Source organism: Girardinichthys multiradiatus, chromosome 2 (assembly GCF_021462225.1).
Source record: "Girardinichthys multiradiatus isolate DD_20200921_A chromosome 2, DD_fGirMul_XY1, whole genome shotgun sequence".
NCBI lineage: Eukaryota > Metazoa > Chordata > Actinopteri > Cyprinodontiformes > Goodeidae > Girardinichthys > Girardinichthys multiradiatus.
The window spans coordinates 31,220,638-31,244,292 of record NC_061795.1 but is presented as its reverse complement, the minus strand read 5'-3'; the positions used below and the strand labels follow the sequence as shown (position 1 = coordinate 31,244,292).

Sequence of the window (23,655 nt, the reverse complement as noted above, 5' to 3'; positions counted from 1 at the left end):
CTTGTCCATCTCTGATCCACCCCACGACTGCAGAATCATCCGAGTATTTATGCAGATGACAGGGGTCTGTCTTGTACTGGAAGTCTGAGGTGTACAGAGTGAAGAGGAATGGTGAGAGTACAGTCCCCTGTGGTGCTCCTGTGCTGCTGACCACCTGGTTAGACTCACAACCCTTCAGTCTCACAAACTGTGGTCTGTTTGTCAGGTAGTCTTTGATCCAGGAGATTGTTGAGGCCTCCACCTGAGTCTTCTGGAGTTTCTGACAAAGCAAATTAGGTTGAATTGTATTAAATGCACTGGAGAAATCAAAGAACATGATCCTCACAGTGCTGCTGGCTTTGTCCAGATGACAGTGGGTTTGTTGAAGCAGGTGTATGATGGCATCTTCAACTCCAACTCCACAGCGATACGCAAACTGAAGGGGGTCCTGATGGTTTACTGTTTGCTTACTCAGGTGGGCCAACAGGAGTCTCTCTAGGACCTTCATGATGTGAGATGTCAGGGCAACAGGTCTATAGTCATTGAGGACTGATGGGTGAGTTTTCTTTGGTAAAATCATTAAAATCAATGTGTGCACTCACATTAGCCACGGTGCAGTGTGGTTGCGGTTACCGACGCCATAGCCATGCAGCTCAACGAAATGTTTCCGCAAGAAGGACGTTTGGCCGGACGCCGCAGTGGCTTCTGTATCAAGTTCCTGAATTTTACCAGCCAAACAGGAAGCTACAGAGGAGAGAGTTCCGGTGAATTTCAAAATAAAATCAAGCCACAAATATACGCTAACTTTACTAGCGTAAATAAAACGACAAAAAACAGATAAACGAGGAAACGGAGGCGCTATTTGAGGATGAAAATTATAGTTATGTGCACGGATAACGAGTTTTGTCATTGAAAACGAAATCCATAGCTGTTTTTACTCATTAAGAGGGAAAGCAACAGAAACAGGAGGAGACAGGGATTTTCCTCTCTTGTTTTGCCTGCATGCTTCGAAACACGAACATTACTTCATAATCAGTGACACGGGGTCAAAATACGGCTAAATATGGGCTTTGTTTATGGGAGACTTGCTAAATCATTGGGCTAGTTCTCAGTGAACTACCAGAAAGCACATGAACCCATGTGAACTTCTGCTCTCTTGAACACCGATTCCGCCTTAGCCATTGTGAGTGGCTTTCTGCAGCAGGACTGCACCGCAGCTGCACAGCGTTCAGTGTGAGCCCGGTGTGACTCCGGCCATGCTCCGGCATCCGGAAAAACTAGACTCGGGTCGAATTAGATAACTGTCCGCATGTCACAGCATATGTGCTTTGCCATCTGATGAGAGCTGACTGTCTTCTCTTGACCCTGCTGCATCTCTCTGTGATAGTGACTAAATATATCTACAGAAACATTAGATTCTTTGCTACTGACTGTGTTGTCAGCCATTGTAGCAGCAGTCAGTTTATGTGCTGGTGTTCCCCTTTGACGTCATAAAAGAGCGCAAAGGAGTAGTCTGGTATGGAAGCAAATCGTTACCATATTTCAAATGAAAAAGCATTTCCAGAAATGCTTTTTCATTTTAAGAATGTGGTTGCATTGTTTGACTCATAAATTAAATTAGTTATCAATAATCCTAATTGCATTTTAATTTTCTTCAAGACTGCTCATTCTTTCACTTAATTAAAATAAAAAAGAAAAAGATATTTGAGATTTATTTTTCAAAATGTACCCCAGCAAATAGATACCAAAATTCAATTTGAAATGTAAAATTTGAAAATGAAAAAGCTTTTCCAGAAATGCTTTTTCATTTTAAAAATGTGGCTGCATTATTTGACCCATAAATAAAATTAGTAATCAATAATCCTATTTGCATTTGCATTTTCTTCTTCACGACTGCATATTTTATGCCATAATCAAAAAGAAAACAAAGCAGACATTGCTTTTTCGTTTTCGTGGTCTGCCCGCAAAGTACTGCCCAGAACTCAAAAACGAAAAAGCATTCCGAGCGGCGGCGCAGCAGAGTGACGTCAGCCGCCGCTCTTCCTCAGCTCCCTGCTGACCGAGCTACCCATCTTGTTCGGTAGGGGGCGAAAACTAAAAAGCAATGTCTGCTTTGTTTTCTTTTTGATTATGGCATAAAATGTGCAGTCGTGAAGAAGAAAATGCAAATGCACATAGGATGATTGATTACTAATTTTATTTATGGGTCAAATAATGCAGCCACATTCTTAAAATGAAAAAGCATTTCTGGAAAGGCTTTTTCATTTTCAAATTTTACATTTCAAATTGAATTTTGGTATCTATTTGCTGGGGTACATTTTGAAAAATAAATCTCAAATGTCTTTTTCTTTTTCATTTTAATTAAGTGAAAGAATGAGCAGTCTTGAAGAAGAAAATTAAAATGCAAATAGGATTATTGATTACTAATTTCATTTATCAGTCAAACAATGCAGCCACATTCTTAAAATGAAAAAGCATTTCTGGAAATGCTTTTTCATTTGAAATATGGTAACGATTTGCGTCCATAGTCTGGAAGTGCCTTTTTTGTGAAATTTATGACCATATATCTCAACAGCTGTTCATTTCAGTGGCAAGAATTTCACTTTTGGAATGTTTTATTAATGTTTCCTTTCCATAAATGTAATCGGATTTATCATAAACATTGTTGTCACAGGCACTGTAACTAAACCTACAGAGATTTCCATTCTAACAGAGGTGAACTCTTTAATTTTTTTGGAAACAATTTGTCTTTTTAAAATTGATTCCTAAGAACAGAGATCTCCATCATCATATAAGTTTTTTAATGAAAAAATACCCTTTTCAGTCCATGCCTTATTATAAAAAAACGTTTTATTGATGGAAACATACCAGTTGTTCTTGATTGTGTATTTGAGAGGTTAAAATTGTACAAACAACAAAATTTCCATGCTAACAAGGCTTGTTGGTGACTTTCAGTGGGAGTTTTGACACTTTATAATTACAACCCATTAGGAACCTCAACCTTCTCCAAGCCTTTAGACAAATATCCATGAGTTGATGACATAAATATCAACCACAAGTTCAGTAGTGTTTCTCTGGAAGTTTAAAAGGTGGCGCTAAATGCACCCATAGGCTGGTTGCCAACTGTAGAAGAAGAAGCCGCACGTTCGCAAAATGAGAACGTTCACACTCATGTACAGTAGGTGGCGGTATGCACCTATTACGTTGTTTGCGGTCCGCCATTAAGAAAAAGAAGAAGATTCAGAACACAGTAGAAGTCCGACTCGACTTACCAAATAATATTAGACGCTGGAAAGACTGCAGTACCTTCAAGTCTAGCACAGTTAGCAAGAATACGTTTTAGAAAATATTTCATCTATAATTAAAGCATCTGTTGGACCAAATTAAACAGGTTAGTTAGTCGGACAGCGAAAATAAAGTTTTCAATACGACTTTTGGGCACCCCCGGCGGTCATCAGAGAAGTACTTTTTTTCTAAATTAGTGAAGAGTTTGGTTGTTTGCTAAATGTTTAAAGCTAATTGAAGCGTTTAGCTGTAACTCTAAAAACGCTTTAGCCTACATATTATATCCCTAATGTGTTCGTTGATGGAAATCGGAGAGGAGGTTTAGCTCGACTTGGGCGGTCTTGGTTACAGTGTTATACAATTTTCCTTCGCTTTGTTTTCCCTTTTCTCTGCTGGCAGGCTTGGAATCTTTTCATGCAGACGTTTAACCAACACTGAGGCTTTAAAGCAAGCAGCTGCGATTATGTTAGCCAGGACAGCGGTGAGCAGAGGCCTCACTGCCCGACGCCTCTGCAAGAACGTCACCTTGTACCTGAATGAATTAACATCTCCAGGCGGAAGGATCCAGAGCCAGACCCCTGATGACCAAAAACCCCTCATGCTGATGCTGCCTTGGCTGGGATCACGACCCCAGGCTGTGGCCAAATACTGTGAAATCTACTTCCGCTCAGGTTTTGATGTGCTTGTGGTGGAAAGTGAGGTAAGGGCAAACGAAAATAAATATCAAGCACTTATAATTACACTAAATAAAACTAACCAGATATGTAATTTGGGAAGAAGCAGCAAATAAATACTGATTGAATGCATGTTTGTTTGATCATCAGCACGTTTGACCACCGCTACAAAACCAGGAGTTTGATCAGTTTTTCTAGTCTCACACCATGGCAGAATTTTCAGTGTATTGCCACACTTAGTAGGGTTTTATTACACATGCCTTCAGCTCTATTGTTGTTTTCCTTGATTGTGGTTTTGTTTTTTTTTTGTCCAAAAATCCTGTAGGACTGGTTAGGTGGAGAAATCCATGTAACAGTCTTTATTACTTGCTCGTCTGCAGCTGATGCAAAAGGTTGCAGCACGTCTTTTTATAGGAACATGTAAAAGGGAGCATATTACTCCAGTCCTGGCTTCTCTCCACTGGCTCCCAGTGTATTTTAGAGTTCATTTTAAAATTCTTCTGTGTGTTTTTAAGGCCTTAAATAACTTGGCTCCACCCTACTTGGTAGAGCTTCTCCACTGCTACATCCCCAAATGGTCTCTTAGGTCCGCCAATTAGTTGCTCCTAGTGGTTCCAGCTCAAAGCAGAAGCTTAGAGAAGACAGGGTCTTCTCCATTGGGGCCCCGAAGTTATGGAATGCTCTAGCCTTGCACATTCGACAGGCCCCTTCACTGTCCATTTTCAAAACTCCTTTAAAAACTTATTTTTACTCACTGGCTTTCAACCCTACTGAGAATTGATTTTACATAATTTGTACCAGTATTGTTTTTATCTGTTTGTACATTGTTTTATTGTCTTTTAATGTTTTTAATGTTAAGCACTTTGTTTCAACTGTGCCTGGTTAAAAGCGCTATGCAAATAAAGTTGATGATGATTTTGAACTGTCCGTGATTAAGGAACTAAAAAGACAGAAACCTCTCATACGAAGGACTGTGCATGTGCTTGATACGACATCATTTTTATAATTCTTACATGCATGCAAATGGGTCAGTTCGTGGAACATTTTACATGCAGCACCTCTCATAAACTGAACATAGTCATATTTAAAAGGGAGTGAGTAATAATACATTTGGTATTAGAGTTGCACGTTATCCGGAAAACATGTCATTGAGATAAAATTGCAGAACATTGTGAAGGTGATATGGATTGGGAATCTGGATTGCTTTTTTCTTTCTTTTTTGTTATTACAAATTCTGTATTGTCTTAAGCTTTGAAATCTCAACCACTAGAAACATACATTTGGTGGGCATCAAGGGCAGTTCAAAACTATTCAGTTGGCTGGATATAGTATTGGCATGCATTGTGTAAATGAATGTCACTTGAAATGATATCCAACCAAATAGTTCTGCCAAACTCTCCTCAGGTGGGATAATCTGTTGATTGGAAAAGATAGTGATGAACTCCACAGACCTGGCTTCTATGGAAGAAGGGCAAAGTTGTTAAATTATTAAAAGAAAGCCTAAAGATGTCTAATCTGCCGTATGTCACAAGAAGTGTAGGTACTACGGTCAGATGAGAGCAAAGGTGTACAAGTAAAAGGCAATGTGTGGTAAAAAGCTAACACCCTGAAGACACCATACTCACCAGAATTCATGGTGTTGGCAGCATCATGCTGTGGGGATGATTTTCTTTAGCAGAACAGAGAAGCTGTTCAGGGTTGATAGGAAAAAAAGGGTGGATCTTACAAGGCGATCCTGAAAGAAAACCTGATTAACGCTGCAAAAGTCTTGAGACTGGGACAAAGGTTTACTTGCAAATCAACAACCCTAAAGATAAAGCCAGAGATATAGAAGAATGGTCTAAATCAAAGCTTATTTATGTGTTAGAATATGCAACAACAAATCTCGCAAGTCAAACTTTGTGAGTCTACTATGTAAAATACTTTGAAATATTAGGTTGCATCATGACAAGATGTGAAAGAGTTCAAGGTGGTATTAAAACTTTTGCAAGGCACTGTGTACATTGAGAACTTATGTAAGTATTTGCATTGAAATTAAGTTGTAATTGTGTACTTATAAAGACTGTTATTTACATTATAAATTATTATTTTTTTCTTTACACAAGGTAAAAGACTTCCTGTGGCCCCGCTGGGGTTTGGACCGTGGAAAAAAATTGCTGGAGTTGCTCCAGAGTGAACCCCTGAAGTCCCGTCCCCTCCTCATTCATGCCTTCTCCATTGGGGGCTACACGTTCGCTCAGCTGCTTGTCCACATCTCCCAGGACCAACAGCAGTACCAGGCAGTGACAAACAGGATCAAAGGTCAAGTCTATGACAGCTTGGTGATAGGCTCACTGGAGCACATGGCCACCGGTAATCCAAACGTCACACACTAGTACAACACACTCCATTTTAAAGCAGCCTTTTCTACTGCTAATGAATGAAATGTGCTGCTCTCTATGTCTAGGTCTTGGCAAAATGATATTTCCTCGTTGGGAAAGTCTGATAAAACAAGCCAGCATGCTATATTTTAGCATTTTTAAACGCCAGACAGTGGACTACTTTAATTCAGGCATCGACATATTTTATAACACTCCAGTCCAAGCTCCGGCACTGGTCTTCTTCTGTGAGAATGACTCGCTGAGTGATGCACCAAGTGTGGAGAAATTGATGGATTTCTGGCAGAAGCGTGGGATGGACATAACGGCAAAGAAGTGGAAGGTGTCAACACATGCTGGTCATTTACGGAGACATCCACAGGAATATCTGAGCACCTTAGAGACGTTCCTTCATTCACTCCAGATCGCCCCACTGAAGGCCAAGATGTGAGATGGTTTTCTGACGGGCCAAATTCAAACTACCTCAACGTTGTTTTTCCTGTGGTGGGTTACTTTAGCAGTTGTGGATTTGGAAACAATTTAATGTGCATATTAGTTACTTTATTACTTGATTTTAGTGACAGCACAGATGTCTTAAACATCAAGTTGTAAAACAGGAGGCAGTTGTTTTCCTCCGCTCTGGAACAATGGCTTTCATGTTTGCTGGTATTTTTCCACGTAATATGAAGAAGATAAAATAAATAAATAAAGATAACAAAATAATTGCCTTTATTTAGAATCAGAATCAGCTTTATTGCCAAGTTTGTACATACAAACAAGGAATTTGACTCCGGTACACTTTTGGTTCTGTTTTTGCATTACAGAATATACATATTTACAATGTACAATATACACATATATAATAAAAAGGTGCATTTGCAACATCTGTATGGTGTTGTTTTGTACTTTATTGAATGTTCAACAGAGAAACAGCCTGGGGGAAGAAACTGTCTCTGTGGCGGCTGGTTTTAGCGAACAGTGCTAAAATAGTAACTATTACATAAAGCATTACATTTATGCCCAACAATGTTGCTGTGATTCTTCATAACGCTGAGGATCATCTTCTGAGTTCACATTTTACCTTATCCACGCTTTCCTTGCATTTATTCTGAAATCTTTAAAGCAAAAATTCTATTTATTGCGCCTGCCTTTCAATACAAATCATTTTCTCATATTTACAGACAACTTTGGTTCTCTTGCTTACCTTGTGGTTAGAGCATATTGTTTAATGCAGTGTATGGATGCTTTGCAGTGCAAAAACATATGTGAAATATTTTAAAAGCAAAACAAATCATACAATCCAATTTAAAATTACACATTTGAGCCACAATGAAAACTTATATAAACAGTGCCTTAACACTTTGAAAGTAGATATGTTTTTGGTCCCTGTTTTTAAAGAACACTAGCTTCTGTGCACTTTGTTCATTCAAAGCTGAATATCCCAAAAAGTCAATTACAAATTCTTTTCTGGGGTCTTTTATTTCTTTGCACATTCAGTTGTACCACTTAACACATGGTATTGTATTATACTCAGACATAACCTGTATACACGAACAGTACTGTTACAAAAAGTCCAAAGTAGTAACTGCACTGAAGCAACTGAAATGGTCCTGTCTGAAAATCTCCTTTGTTTTAACCGATTACAAAATAGTTTATTAATGAAGGTTTTTGTTCTGTAAATTAACTCTGATTTGAGTTTGTGCAATCTGATTTAATGTTTTTGGAAAATTACACAGCATGTAAATGTTAACTTTTTCTGTCATTTGTGCATTTTACTAATAAATATGGAGAAACTTTATCGGAAGTTGTACTTTTTTTTTTCCTAAATTTTTTTTTTAACAAGATAATTGGTTATCTTGTTGAGAACGTTATGTTTAGGCCAGAAATATGTTTGTAAGAATACTTTTCTTTTTTGATTCTCTCAGTGTTATGTTTTGATTCCCCCTGGTGGCAGAAAGGTAAAACGTGTTTTTCCACATTTTTCACGTGATGTGCAAAACTGAGAGTTGTCCCTCAGTTATGCTCACACGGAGCCCAGGCTTTTACTGTATTGCGTTTTTACGTACAATTAAGCATATTACATCTCTAAACTAATAAACGTATCAATACAATTGAGACTTTCTATTATTGGTCAGACTGGGTCATTCCTTTCAATGTTTTATTATTGTAGATAGCCCAGTGATGTAAGGGAACAATTCCTTTGTACATTTTTTATTGATTGTTTTGCTCGGTTTTTTATGGTAAACGTTTTGGGTCAGTAGCGTCTAGCAGCGGAACAGATCTGAAAAAGTAAAAATAAAAGCGAATTTTCACACGGAAACCTCCAGGACGGTAGGTGGCAGCAAAGCTCAGCTTAGCGTATGCGAAAAAGTCTTCTTATTTTCCAAGATGGCGGCTCCCACATGTAAACATGCGATCTAACGTAGTGGTACTCAGCGTTTCATTATAACATTCTTCTGGCATTAATTTGTGTCGCTGAGTTATGTCCATACTGGTAGGTTGACAGTGAAGTGCAGCGTTGAGTTGTTAACAAACTAGACTTCGGTTTGTGAGCTGTATACAGAGCCTAAAGTTAGTATTTCAGCTGCCAGCAAAGAGCCATGCCAGCGCTGACCATATTCGTGGCTTCTTTGCCAGAATCGGCAACAAACGAGCGCCTGGAGGAAATATTCTCCGAAATTGGTCCAGTGAAACAATGCTTCGTGGTTAGAGAAAAGGGTGAATTAATAATATTACTACAACATACGCGAATGTGTGACGCAAGCTTGGCTTGTACCAAATTAGATGGCCACAAATTTTACATATATAAGTATATTTCATTAATAGCGGTTTTCTTTTTCTTCATAAACCAGGAACAGAGAAATGTCGGGGCTTTGGCTTCGTCACCTATTCTATGGAAGAAGACGCCCGACGGGCCTTGAAGGACGTAAGAGAATACGACGGTAAAAAGCTGTCGCTCTCGGTTGCTAAAAAGAAAATTAGAGATGAAAAGAAAACAGGTTTGTATAAAATCTAAGAATAAAACAAACACATCGGCGAGGTTGTTTCAGTCTGTTTAATAACTTCATATATTTGCGTTTTGCAGAGAAAGAGGCAGCGTCAGCACCATCTCAAAATGAGCAGGAATCTGTAAAGTTCAAGAAAAAAATATCTAAACAAGCCAGACTTGTCGTAAGGAATCTGAGTTTTAAGGTACAGTGTGCTGTTTGGTAACTACTTGCTACAGTGAAATAAACTTCCACATCCGAACAGCTGATTGAACATCACTGGTTTGTACACTTTAGCATAACTGCAAAACCACGGGGTGTTTTAATATGTGCTTTTGAAAGGGAATTCAATATACTGAGATACAATCTGTTACATGGCACAAACACTGAGAAAATAGTCCCTGTTGGAGCTAATTGTGGGTAAACATTTGAGAGAAGCATAGGAAGAGCGTGGTTATTGATTTTATTTTATTTTATTTTTAAAAGTAATCCCTGAACACCAGCAGAGATTTTATACTTAAAATCTAAAAACTATGGTAAAACACATTTTCTGACGTGGGAAACTTTATGCTAACAAACAATACCTGTGGTTGCTTTATTGGTCTGGCTGTCAACTCTGCCAAAGCTACCTTTTGTTGCTGTGCCATGTGCTAGATTTTTCATAGTTGGTTATTCTTCCGATGGAGCAAAACATTTAAACAGCTTTAAATCCTCAGGCAGAAAACATTTGAACTGAGTACCTATTTTGGTGGGTGAGGAGAAATCCGTTTTAGCCACAAATTTACCTTCGCAAAATGTACCTACTTTTGCTTTATAGTTGAATCCTCAGGAAAACATTTTCTGTGTAGTTATTGAGCAGCTGTACATCAACCTATTGCTGTTAGAAGTTGTCTCTATGTTTAAAAAAAAAACAATAAATATTCAGTTTCTAGCAATAGGCAGTCTGATTCAAAATACAGAAGACACATTATTATCCATATATTCTAGAGCCTTTCTTTTTTAGAAAATTGTGGTTTTTTGTGTCAGAGAAGTGTTTTTAAATTACGTACCTTCCTTAAATAACGATGGAAATGCAGAATGATTCAATTATGTTTTACATTATCAAGATTTTGAGGTTTACTGGCTTTGTAATATTTTTGCCCCTTAAGAATCTCAATGGGTACACTTTACATGTTGATGTCTATATATCATGCATTTTTAACCCTACTTGTAAATTATTTGTTTACAAACTCACACTTGCCTTTTAGCCATCTTACGATGATGATTTTAAATATTTTTGTATGTTATCCGGATTTACTCTCATCATTTGCATTTGTTGATTACTTTTAAAAATAGTCCATAGTGTGTTGTACTACTATACCTATGGATGTTTTATAACATACATAGTTGCATACATGTTATGAAAAAGAGTTTTGAGCCTTGAATCTTAAATTCTTTTTAAACATGTCTAATTTTGCAGTGCACAGAAGGTGACCTAAGAGAAGCATTTGAAAAGTTTGGCACTGTTGTGGAAGCCAGTATACCCATGAAACCAGGTACTTGTTTTGTTCTTACTGCCCACATAAGCTATATATATATATATATATATATATTCATATAGAATAATTTTTCTCATAGATGGAAAGATGCGCGGATTTGCGTTTGTCCAGTTTAAAAATATGTCTGGCGCTACAAAAGCACTTCAAGCTCTGAACCTGAAAGAGATAAAAGGTCAGTTAACCAGATGGGCGTTTCTGCTTTTACATTATTCAGTTTGTCTCATGTTGTAATCAATACTATTTATCTTCACAGGTCGCCAGGTAGCAGTTGACTGGGCTGTGCCAAAAGAAAAGTATATTGCTGCCCAGCAGTCTTCAGGTTTAGGTAAATACATGCATGTGCTTGCAGTATACGTTCATAGCGACACTTGATGGTCACCTACTTTATACGGGTATGGCTTTGTGACAAAAAGACTTGTTCCCGTCACAAATAAAAATTTATTTGCGCAACATCTCCCACTGGACTCACTACTTCCACTGGAGATGAATATTTATCATTCATTTTGTTTAAACACACACTTTCTGTTTTTTGGAATTTCTTAAGGGTGTTGCAAGGGCAGGATTTTCTGTGTCAGTCAGAACCTGGCACATCCTTGAATTACTATTATTTTGAATTGATTCAGATGGTGCAATTTAAAGCAAAAACATTTTAATAGCCTCTATTTAAGTAACTACCTGTACAATGACAAAAATAAGTTTATTTTATATATTTTAAACATATTACAAACAGGTTAAGGCAACTTGCCATGGGCCTTTAATAAAAACACATTTTCCATCTAAAAATTATTAAATCTTATGGGTTATAAAAAAAATCCCCAAAAACAGAATTATAGGTTTTTTTTTTTGGCTAGCTAAAAAATCTACCCGTTGGTAGATTTTTTAGCTAGCCTGAAAAGTTTTTATTTCAGACATTAACTTAAGATTCATTCAAATGAATCACACTGAAAAAGGTGAAAATTCAGATTGTTAGATCAACTAAATGATGTTCATGGCATATGGTACAGTGAGAGTGTTAAGAGCAGTAATGTCTCCTAAAATGTCAGATGCTTCAGTTTAGTGTATGCTTTGTAAATCTGTGTTTTGCTACTTTTCAGCCTCACATCTTTTAACAAGTGTAGATTTAGCAAAATATTTCCTTCTATTGTTGCAACTTTTCTTATTTTTGTATCCTATTCTGCTATGAATAACAGTACGTACAAAAGTTACACAATGTGAAGCTCTTTTTAATCCAAAATGTTATAATTTAGCTGCTTCATACTCTTAAACAGTTTCAGAAAATCTGGGAATATTGTCATTGATGTTACTATATTTTACTCCCATGCCTTTTGATGTACAAATTTAAAATGTATTGTGACAGCCCTCTTCTTAATGATGCTTGGTTTTCTTTCTCAGGGAGTAAAGTTGCAGAGGAGGCAGATGCAAAAACAGCAAGTGATTCTGAGGATGAGGAGGAAGAAGAAAGGCAACAAGAAACAGCTGAGATGAAAAAGTGTGATTCTTCTAAATTTCCGATAATGTTGTTTTGCTTTTGAGTGTTGCAATGTTGCTGACGCTGCTACTTTTACAGAGATGGGCTTAAGGCAACTGCACAGGAGGTTGAGGGTCCTCGTTCCAGCGATGAAGATAACAGTGAAGAGAGTGACGAAGATGAAGAAACTGAAGACGATAATGATGAGGAGGATGAGATTATGGAAGAGGATGATGATGATGATGACAATGACCTTGATTCAAATGATGATTACAATGAGACTGAGGATGAAGAGGAAGAAATGTCACCAGGTTTAATTTTTTACTGTTTTATCATTCTGTTTATTATATTTCTTATTTTTGTTTTTGCCTGTTTTTTTGTCTTTAGTAAAATCGTCATTTTAACGTTACACCAACTGTTTTATTTTCTAGCTCCAAAACAAATGTCAAAGAAACATTTACCTTCTGATGTGAAAGAAGGACGAACAGTTTTTATCAGGTGGGCTCATTTTACTCGTTGCTTAACTTTACTTTTATTTATTTTACTACTTCATCTTTGCGCATGCAAAAGCTTCACCCATCAGCTACAGATAAAAACAAATGTTTACATACACCAAAAAAAATACATGACCTTTTCTGTCCTCGCTGTCTAACATTAAATCAGACGAAACCTTTTATTTATATAAGTGTGCCTTATTTCCACCGGTGCACCTATTTAGCTCGAATGGTGCGAAATAACTACAGTTGTCCAGAGCCATGACAGCATCATCATCTTGGCTTTCTCTCATTAACTGAGCTAAGACAGGAAAAGTTTAGTCTGATTTAATTTCAGACATTGGAGAAAGATATGTTTTTTTTACATTGTGCATAAATATCTGGTTGCAGCTGTTCGACTCCAAACAGGTCTACACGTTTATCATATTATTTTAAATCCGGCATTTAGGAACTTGTCCTTTGACACGGACGAGGAGGGTCTGGAGGAAGTTCTTCTACAGTTTGGAGAGCTAAACTATATAAAGATTGTTCTCAACCCAGACACACAGCACTCAAAAGGTCGGAAAAAAAGTCATTGACGTGTTGCCCTTCTTCCTCTGTTGTTTTTAATAGAAGCATTTGCTTGTTTAAATTTCTTTCAGGTCTTGCATTTGCTCAATTTAAGACTAAAGAGGCTGCAGACAGCTGCTTAGCTGCAGCCCAAGATGAGACGGAGGTAAACCAAATCAGTCGTGTATTACACTTTAACAAATAATAATAAATTCTCTCTTCTCTCTGTGTTTAATGTCATTATTGGTCTAGTTTTAGGATAAAAGCTGATATTGCTGTAACGTTTTTTGCAGAACGGTGGAATCCGTGTGGATGGCAGGAAGCTGATTATTGTTGCAGCAGTGAGCAGAGAAGATGCCATGAAGCTGAAAGTCGACAAGAAAAAAGTAGAAACAGGCAGCAGGAACCTGTACCTGGCCAGAGAAGGATGTGAGTGTTCCAGCTTAGGGCTGCATCTAACAATTATTTTGATAATTGAATAATCTGTTGATTATATTTTTGATAAATCTATTAATCATCAAATAGCAAGGTTCTTAATAGGAGATTTTAAAGAAGAAGAACTTAAACCAGGTGGGAGCTATGCCACTTGAGAGGTTCTGGATAGACCATATTTACCAACAAAGAAGGTTTTTCATCATAAATGCAAAATGTTTATATTTTTTCTACAGTTTTGGCTTAATTACTCTTCTGAGTAGGTTGTCCTTTTAGCAAATGGCATGTTTTAGAGTCTCTATACTCCATTTAACAATTATTCAATTACTAAATTAGTTGACGATTATTTCAATAATCGATTAATCCGATTAATTGCTTCAGCCCTATTCAGGCCTGTTTGTGTTTGTCCTTACCAGATTCATAACATTGCACATCCAAACTACAGATGCAGCGATCACAGTTTTGTAGCAGATTTCCAAACACTGGGTTTGTAAAGCTGTAACCTGCCGATACCATTTCAGCCGATAACAGTTTCTCTTTAAGCGCTCTTATTAATTTAATAACAGTCAAATTCTTTTTTTCTAGTGGGGAGGAGTCACCGATAAATTACTGTATTACTCTTATTACTGTAAGAGGCAAGGTTACACTGTGTGTGAGAAAGCATTGAGTATAAAACAGGGTTGTACTTTTCTTTTTCTACTCCTTTTGTACCTTTCAACGCTTGGGACTCTGAGGGGTTTTTTTGGTGTCTATTTTCAAATATTTTTGGTTTTGCTTTTATGTACTACATTTATTTTTAGTGTCCTTTTTGCAATTTCGGTTTGGCCTAATAGCCCAGAAATACACAGAAATCATCAAATGCTGTTTGAAAAAACAAAAATGCACTTGTTTATTGCAAATGTGCATAATGAACTGTTTTGCCTTCAATAAGGAAACATATGCTGCAAATATGAACAAAAAACGTTAAACGTTTCCGAATATACTGAATAAACATATAAAACCTATCCCCAAATAAACACTGGGAAAATCGGTTGTCTTTTAAATAAGTCTGAGAATAACACAAAGAGGGAAACAAAAGACTTAATATTAATCAATGTATCTTTTTATTTTTTCTGTGGTTGACGTCTGGTTTGGCAACATTCTTTTTAATAATTTTTTGCCCCCTTACAGAACTTTAACTACACTACATAACATGATCACGTCAGCATAGTAATAGATCCCCAAGGGTTAAAATGAAGAAGAGATGATTGTGGGGTTCATATTTTTACTGGGATTTCGTCTTTTATATTAGCATTTAGCTCACGTAGTGCATCTAGCACTCCATGTATATTTCCTATAGATTTTCAAAAGATTGCCAACATTTTCTACTCCAGCATGTTTTTATAACAGAATTTGAAAGTGGGAAAGAATAAAACAGAACTACTTTGCTGTGAAATGTTTGGGCTCACTCTTGCTGTTTTGCAGCCTAAAAAACCGCAGACATTTTTTTGACATATCTCTGTTTCTTTTGATTTGATTTGTAAAAGTTCTTTCTGATACTGATAATAGCTTCAGTGTTTTTCCCTCAGTCACCGCCTCCACACAGACCAATGTTTTTACGGTGATAGATGTGGTGCATTTACTGATAGAAAAAGATCAGATATTTTAGTTTCCGAACAGCTGGTCACCAGTCAGGGCCCATCAAGCTGAAATCTGCCGATTTAAATCGATAGCTGATTTTTCTGTTGATCTTGAATGTCATTTTGAGGAAACAAATTATTTCTATGTCATACCTTGAGAAATGTGTTGTTTTAAAACAACGTTAACTTTTAGTTTGTGATGCTGCTAAATGTACGTTTCTATATTATCTTCCTTCGAACCCTATAGTGATCCGCGGTGGAACAAAGGCAGTAGAGGGTGTATCTGAGGCAGACATGGCCAAAAGAGTCAGAGTGAGTATATTTTGTTTTGGGGGAAGGATTTTCAGTGCATGACCCATCGAGTTTGTATTAATCTTTCAAGCAACTCATCAACTGTGTTGCCTTTCTTTTTAGTTCGAAGAAGTAAAGAGAGCCAAACTCCGGAACATAAACGTTTTTGTATCGAAAAACCGCCTGTGCATTCATAATCTTCCAAAATCTGTAGACAATAAAAAACTTAAAGCACTGTGCCTTAAAGGTCTAAAAGGAACCAAAGGAGTTCGGATCACAGAGGTAGGATTGAGCTTCCATGGATAACATTTTGCAGGAAAAAAACAAATAGATCTTTATCTATATACATGTAATTTTTGTTGTTGTTCATCATGTTTATTTGAACGTTTGTTTTTCTCCTGCCTCTTTAGTGTCGGGTCATGTACGACAAGAAGCCAGAGAAAGGTCAAGTGATGGGTCAGTCGTTAGGTTATGGTTTCGTTCAGTTCCGGGACCATGAGCAGGCTCTCGGCACTCTGCGTTACCTTAACAACAACCCCACCATCTTTGGCCCTCACAAGGTACACTTTTACTATATTTTACTGTAATGTTAAAATCTGTATCTGTTTTAAATCAACTTTTTTTCTGACTATACTCTTACACAACTTTTTATTGTACCTTGACAGGAGCATCTCATTGTGTTATACAGTCAAATTTTGCAAGGGTGTCGGGGCCATAGGGGTGGGCATGTATCATATCATTATTGTGAAAAATGTCTTATGATCATATAAATTTTGATTTATCATGACAACAGTTAATGTTTGAAATCCCCTTAAATATGCTGTATTGTTGGAATTGTTACTTTTACTATTTTCTCCACTGCTGGTTACATGAGAGCATCAATAAATATCAATAAATCCAAAAGGTATGATTAAATGCAATTACTTTGCAGTTCAGTGATTTAAAATCCTATTGAAATGCGGTCAAAGTTGCTTTAAAAGACTAAAAAGAAGATACAAAAACCTTTTTTTGTCACTTTTATTGTTATCACAGTAAATATCATAATATATGGCCCATCCCTATCTAACCAACTAACTTTTTTTATGCTTTTCTTGCATTCGAAATGTTATATGCTTACGTTGTTTTGATCTAATCATTTCTGAATAAAACTATATTTACTAATGTAAATTCTAATACAAATTTTGACTCAAAATAAATAAATGTCATAATTTTGACAGGAAAGAAGCCAGAGACATTCTTAAAGTCTGCTAAACAGGTTTCCAAAATAACCTTTTGTTTTCTGTCTTTTTTCTTTGTTTTTGCAGAGACCCATTGTTGAGTTCTCCCTGGAGGACTCCAGGAAGCTCAAACTCAAAGAAATACGAAAACAAAGAAATAAAGTTTGTAAAATTTGTTTCTTGTAGTGTTTTGTGACATTTGCAACTTTCAATCCCTGAGCAGGATTGTTAATTTGTATCATTAGTGTAATTTTCTCAAAGTTTTATACTTTAATGGTGACAGGACTTCATCCAAAATCAACCTGTAAAAGGAGAGGTGAAAAAATCCCAAACACGTTCAGACACCAAAAGACCAAAGAAGGTTGGAAATGAAGCACAGTCTTCGTCACAGGCAACAGGAAAGGAGAAAGGTAGAAAGGATCTTTCTAAAACTAACACATTTGACTTTTTTTTTTTACCATATGTAAAGTGTTTCAATGGTTAGACATATGTGTTCTCCTGAAACATTTCATGTATAATGCGTCATTGCCTCATTATCAGAATTATTTTGGTTAATATTGAAATCCCGCCAAGCTTCAAGATTCAAATTAGTTTTAAAACCCTATTAAAGCCATTTGATTTTTATTATGTACAGATTTTTAAAACCTTAGACTTAGAAAGTGGGTGTACTTTCTTTTTTTAGGACTGTAAGTAAAACTTAAATTTGGGAGTGATAAAACTCTGCAAATATTTCACAGAAGTTTGTATTTTTTCTGATTTCTAAATTTCCACATAATTAATAAGCTTAAAGTAAGACTGAGAGAACTGAAGGAACAGCCATTTAGACATTGTTAGAATCCGTTTCTGCTGCTATTGTTCTATAAAAGTATGTTTTCTTTCTTCTCTAATAGACACTACTTATGGGCAGAAGGGAAACTTTTCAGGTTTTCAGACCAAACCTGAGGTTGAACACATTGATTTAAAAAATGGAAAGAAACGCAAGAAAGTTCTGCCTTTACCTTCCCATCGCGGACCTAAGATCAGGTACTGTTCCATCCATAGTCCCCTTTCTTCTTCATGGCTTTCTGTTCAGCTTGATTTTATAATTTTGAACTGCTTTTATGTAACTGTACACATAGGAAGCTTTTGTTTTATATTGCAATAAATACGTTTTCCGTTACAGTTTAACTTTTTTGTCGTTTTGCAGAATGCGGGACAAGGAGAAGCAAAAGGTCCCACCTGCCAAGAAAGCAAACCCTGGATCTAAAAGGAACAAGCATCAAAGACAACAAATTGAAAAGCCTTCTCGGGCCAGAAAACAGGTTTGAAAATACTATCCCACATGTTTTCATTTGTTGTCTAAAAAATTACTATTATTAGGAAACTGTGTGACTATTTTGACCACCAACAGCTAAACAGATGTAAAATATCTTAACTGTTCATTTATGAATGGGTTCTGAAAAAGTGTTCTCTCCCTTACAGATTTTTTCTGTTTTTTCCTTTTTGCCACAATTAAATGTTTCAGATCATCAAATAAATTTTAATATTGGATAAAGATAACCTCAGTAAAAACAAAACACAGTTTTCAAATTATGTTTTCACTCATTAAGAGGAAAAGAGCTTTTCAAACCAACCTGGCCGTGTGTATTCGTCCAAATTGTTAGATATGATTAACCTTCTTTTTAGAAAAAAAAAAAAAAACCTCTGCAAATAATAATCACTAATTGAGAGTCCCAAGATCAGAACCACTGCTGACACAAGATAACTCAATGGGCCTGTCTTATATTTCCCAAAAATATATATGGATGATCCACAAGACTTTTGGGAAATATTCTATAGACTGATGAGACAAAAGTGTAACCTTGTGTGTTCTGTTACATCTGAACTAAAATAAACACAGAATTTCAGAAAAAGATTATAATACTGAGAGTAGAACATAGTGAAGGAAGTGTGATGGTTTGGGTCTACATGGCTTCCTCAAGACCTGAATGACTTGGCATAATTGATGTAATCATGATTTTTGCAGAAAATCCTGCAGGAGAACGTGCAGCCATCAGCACAGGACCTTAAGCTCAATTAAACATCGGTTCTGCAGCAAAACTAAGATCCAAAGCACAGCAGCAAGGCCACTTCTGAATAGCTAAAATGACTGGCTAGGTCACTTCCATTCACACTCCAAAACCCTCCCACTTGGAGGAATTAAAACATTTCTGCAAAGGAGAGTGGACCGAAATTCCTTATTGCCAGGTATCGCAAACTCTTGATGTCAGTTGTTGCTATTAAGGAGGCAAGGAAATTTTATTTGTCTAGCACATTTCAGCAACAAGACAATTAATATAATATGATAAAAAAAAGTACATTGCAGTGGCATGTGACAAGGAAAGTAAAGAGCTGTTGAACTACATGTTAAATTAATGAGTTTTCAGGGAATGGTTTAAATAGAACAATCAAAAGCAGCTCTAAACAAAAGTTTATTAACCTTGATTTTAAACAACTCAGGGATTCAGTATTTTCTGGACGTTTGTCCCAGATTAGTAGAGTTCGTAGAGCATAAGAACTGAATGCTTCTTATCCATGCTTGGTTCTGAATCTGGAGATGCAGAGTAGACTTGAACCCGAAGCCATGGGTGGTCTGGAAGGTTGATACATCAACAACAAATCGTTAATGTATTTTGGAGCTAAGCCATTGAGTGATTTATAAACAGGAGTATTTTATGTCTGTTCTCTGAGATAAAGGGAGCCAGTGTAAGGACTTTAGAAGGGCACAAGTAAATGTTGGGTTTAGGGGACCGTTACCTTTTCTCATTGGTTTGTAAAACTTTTTTCCTTGAATAAATGAGATCATTATTTGAAAACAGCTTTTTGTACTTACTTACTTTATCTTTGTGCAATAGTAAAATTAGTTTGATCTGTAACATTTAACTGTGGAAAAAAAAAAGCAAAAACAGAAAAAACCCTCAAGGGGCCAAATACCTTTTTATATCACTGTAGCCCAGATCTCCAGTCATATTCAATAATATTAAACATATTGTTCATTAAACCGATGTTTCTGTAATAAAAATGTATTTATTGGCCTGACGTGATATTCTAATATTAAATGTCATGTTTTCTTTTGCTGCAAGCAGAAAATCATCATATTTAACAGAAATACAGACTTGAAAACATCAGTGTGTATGTAATTAATCTATATATAGTGTTTTATTTAGTGATGGAGTTACTGTAATAAATTAACCTTTAAATAGTATTTTAATTTATTGAATATGACTGCAGTGTTGTTAAAATAAAAATAAAAAATATGCAGACACTTTTTGATTATTAGCAGATGACTTTTCAATCACAAATATTTTACAGACTTGTATAAAGGTTTGTGACAAAAATGTATGTTTTTTTTCAAAATTTTTGTTTATTCTGGACAGTAGAACATTAGTTAGACATTGTTTGTAGTGTCCCTTTGTATCCAATATCTCATTGTATTGCTGTTCTTGTTTTCAGAAGTTTAACAGTCCTAAGAAACAGTTCAAGCGCAGAGAAGGGGACCGTTTTGATTCCTTGGTGGAGCAGTACAAGAGAAAACTGATGGGCAGCGGCGACAAGAACGCCTCCATCAAAAGAAACAAGTGGTTTGATAGTTAAACCTGTGAGTGTGTAAGAAAGGAAGTGATGCTTGAGAAATCCACGTCCCGCTAAATTCCATCTAGTGGGAAGTTCGCATAGATTTTGTTTTTAAGAGTTGTGGTAAACTGTACAGGCAGTTAACTGCATGACAGAGACATGACACTTTGTAATTTTCAAAGCAAATTGAAAGTTTTTTTTTCTTTGTGCTAGTTTGTTGCATATCTCTTTTAAACATTTATTTTTGAAAAGGTATTTGTGTTTCTGTACATCATTGCTTATGTGAATTTTTTTTTTTATAGTCCCGTGCTTTACAGATATCTATTTGTATTTGAACTTGTTAGATCAAATACATACACACATGTCCACTCAGAACATTTTACTTCATTATTACTTTTCCCAGCCCACTTGTACAAATTCCACAGCACCAACCGGTAGGAAACAGTTTAATTTTTATTTACAGTTTTATTAAAAACATAAAACATTGTACTCACTGTACAAAAATATTCCACGTTCCCTGTGATCATTTTCCCTTTTTTCACCAGCTGTTAATATTGCACAAACCCTTTACTCTTTCTTTGCCTTTGGTTCTCAGCCAAACCAGTTGGCTTCAGTTTAGGTTTCTGGAGTTTCCGGGAGTGACGGTGCTTCCTATGCCGTTTCATCTGGTCGCAGTCATCAAAACTGCTGATTCAGCGTTAGGACTAGACCAATCACTCTCACTGAGAGCGATGTTGACTCAACAGTCTTGCCATGTAACAAACAATAAATCAAGATGTGTTCGAAGCAAAGATTAAATAGGTTAAAAATACAAAAAATAAAATACAAGAAATAAATATTTTCTTTATAAGTGCATTTTGTCTTAAATAAAATTATTTCAAAGTGTATCACAAAATTCCACCTCACTCAGTGCTAGTGCAGAATTTACAAATCTTGTAAAAATGTTAGATATTTTGGCATCAAAGTCTATTTTCAGCAAGATGCCATACCATCAAATTTGTCTTGGAGCAACTTGAGGATCTCCTTTACTCCAAGGAGAGCCTCTAAACTCACAGCTTCGACATGGCGTTCTGGGTCCTGCTCCAATTCGTTTTGCAGTTGCTGCAGCCGCTTTGGAACTATAAGCTTTGGGTTTTGTGCCGTGCAGTTCATCAGTTTGTGAATGATGGTGTTGGTCAATTCGGAGATGTCAGTTCTGACTTGGACAACATTTAGTAGATTTTCAGAGATCAGGCTGTTGTAACCCTCCAGGGCCGCCACTATGGACGAATATCCTTGTAGTTCAGCAGGAGGAGCGACTCTCAAGCTAGAAAGAGTCTGTAAAATGGCAATAAGAACATATTTCAGTCACAAACAAGTTCATTTATTTAAGCTTCAAGAAGCACTTTAGATTTAAGTTTAAGCAATGCTCTGAAACATACCTGGAAAGTGTTTAACCTAACCATAAGCGTTTTTATTTTCAGTTCAATAATGCTCTTGTCATCTGGCAGAGGTTTTCCTTTTCCCACATTTAGAACATGAAACAAGAAAAACAGGGTCACCAGCGTGAGGTCCATAATGATTTTATTTTCCTGGGTACAGAAGAAGTTCCTAGAATATGAATTGGAAGAAAAAGTCATGATTTGAAGTGATACATTTATGTCAGAATACAGCTCTTTCCTATGTCTAGCTTTTAGAAAATCAGACACATGCAGTACATTTATTTCACGTTTTAGTTTCAAAATATTTTGTAGCAGCAAATATTTGTAGTATAGACAACTCCGTGAGTTTTTGAATGTGTAACACGATCATAGTTCACTCTCGTTAGCTAACACCATTTCTTTCTTCTGTACTTTTTTATTTTTTGTATTCTGAAAGCACTAGAAAGTGATGTCAAACAGGAAAAAGACAAAATGCTTATAATCTATGACCTAAATAAGCTTCTCAAAATCCAGTAAAGTTTTTATGAAAGGAAACGGTACACAACTAGATAAAGAACATGTTTGATAAAAAAAAAAGTGGGAAACACCTGAAGAAAGTAAATAAGACATCTATCTAGATGCAGAGAGAATGGACCTTACCTTGCTTGGCGTTTGAATGGGTGACACTGTTTGCCTCCATCGGTGTATCTTATATTAGAGGGCTGTTGACTCATCTCTTACTCACCTCTTCAACCCCCACCCCCCCATCTCACTTACTCACTTCTGCCCATCACCTTTTACGGAGTTGCTGCAGTAGACAGTAATTTAATTCAGTAGTTTATTCAAAAATAAAAAGTTTTGTTTCTTTTTATTAATGAAACCCCCCCCTCTACAAATCGATTAGAGATGAGCAAAACCTGTATTTGAGTTAGTGTTTTTTAATTTTTTTCATGCTGTTTTTGTTTGTCACATATGTTAGATATTTAGGGGATTAAATCTCCCTCTAATATTTGTGACTACAAAGACGTGTCAAATAAGATTAAATGAAGATCAAATATTTCTCTAAAAGAAGGATTTGTGGGCAATGGAAGACAAGCAAATTATTTATTTAGACATTTAAGCAACCTAATGTTTGAAATGATTCTATGAAGCTTACACATGATAAACAAAATAATAATGCATTGAATCACCACCTTAATGTGGTAGAGGGTTTGTTTACTCCAATGATGAGGCCTATGTTGTCCAGAGCTGTAGCTCATGGTCAGGGTCTCCCATGGCAAATTGGCCTCAGGGAAGGGGTCAGACTAAGAGCGATTGAATAATTCCAGTGACTTGGCTGACCACAAGAAGAGTTGAGCCTTGCCTAAATTAATGGGGTTACTCACAAGCCTCTGACTGAGTGCCTCAATTTTGGAGTTGGGGAAAACTACAAGAGAAAAGTGTATAAAAATTCTTTCAAATGCCATCAGCTTTCTTAACTAAGCAAACTGTCCAATTCATAGACATTCACTTGAACTGCTCTAATTTTTTCAAATTCTTTGCTTATTTTGAATCAGTCGGACGGTAATTTAGCATTCTTGTGGTCTGTTATTGTTGAGTCGCCTTGGTGGACAATTAAGATATTCTGTTCTGTCATGATTAGTGACAATCATTTTGCAGTAAGGAAAAAGGAAGTTTCTTATGTATGTTTTGTGTATGTGGTTGGTGGCAGAGGGTCAGAACGAGGGGCTTGCTGCCACTGTATTTTATAAGTGATAAAAATCAAAAAAGTCTT

The 23,655-nt window shown here is 36.4% G+C and overlaps 2 protein-coding genes across 3 annotated transcripts; both read left to right on the top strand.

Moving 5' to 3' along the window:
• Nucleotides 1-3,191: 3,191 nt before the first annotated feature.
• Nucleotides 3,192-7,027, top strand: si:dkey-5i3.5 (uncharacterized protein LOC565091 homolog). 2 transcript variants are annotated; one of them, XM_047347781.1, is made up of 4 exons: nucleotides 3,192-3,370; nucleotides 3,664-3,964; nucleotides 6,044-6,290; nucleotides 6,385-7,027. In XM_047347781.1, exons 2-4 carry the CDS (start codon nucleotides 3,728-3,730, stop codon nucleotides 6,744-6,746), a joined length of 846 nt encoding a protein of 281 aa, XP_047203737.1. In that variant the 5' UTR covers nucleotides 3,192-3,370; nucleotides 3,664-3,727; the 3' UTR covers nucleotides 6,747-7,027. The 2 variants fall into 2 exon arrangements, with proteins under 2 accessions (XP_047203737.1, XP_047203745.1); XM_047347789.1 differs by having other exon boundaries at nucleotides 3,192-3,441.
• Nucleotides 7,028-8,668: 1,641 nt separating this feature from the next.
• On the top strand, nucleotides 8,669-20,987 carry rbm28 (RNA binding motif protein 28). The gene is made up of 20 exons (XM_047354901.1): nucleotides 8,669-9,013; nucleotides 9,148-9,294; nucleotides 9,381-9,487; nucleotides 10,742-10,817; nucleotides 10,900-10,992; nucleotides 11,074-11,145; nucleotides 12,213-12,309; nucleotides 12,388-12,599; nucleotides 12,720-12,786; nucleotides 13,231-13,340; nucleotides 13,424-13,497; nucleotides 13,625-13,760; nucleotides 15,630-15,694; nucleotides 15,797-15,955; nucleotides 16,084-16,233; nucleotides 16,978-17,052; nucleotides 17,174-17,300; nucleotides 17,781-17,913; nucleotides 18,077-18,191; nucleotides 20,362-20,987. The coding sequence occupies exons 1-20, from the start codon at nucleotides 8,896-8,898 to the stop codon at nucleotides 20,500-20,502; spliced, it is 2,274 nt and encodes a 757-aa protein (XP_047210857.1). The 5' UTR covers nucleotides 8,669-8,895; the 3' UTR covers nucleotides 20,503-20,987.
• The last annotated feature ends 2,668 nt before the right edge of the window (nucleotides 20,988-23,655 follow it).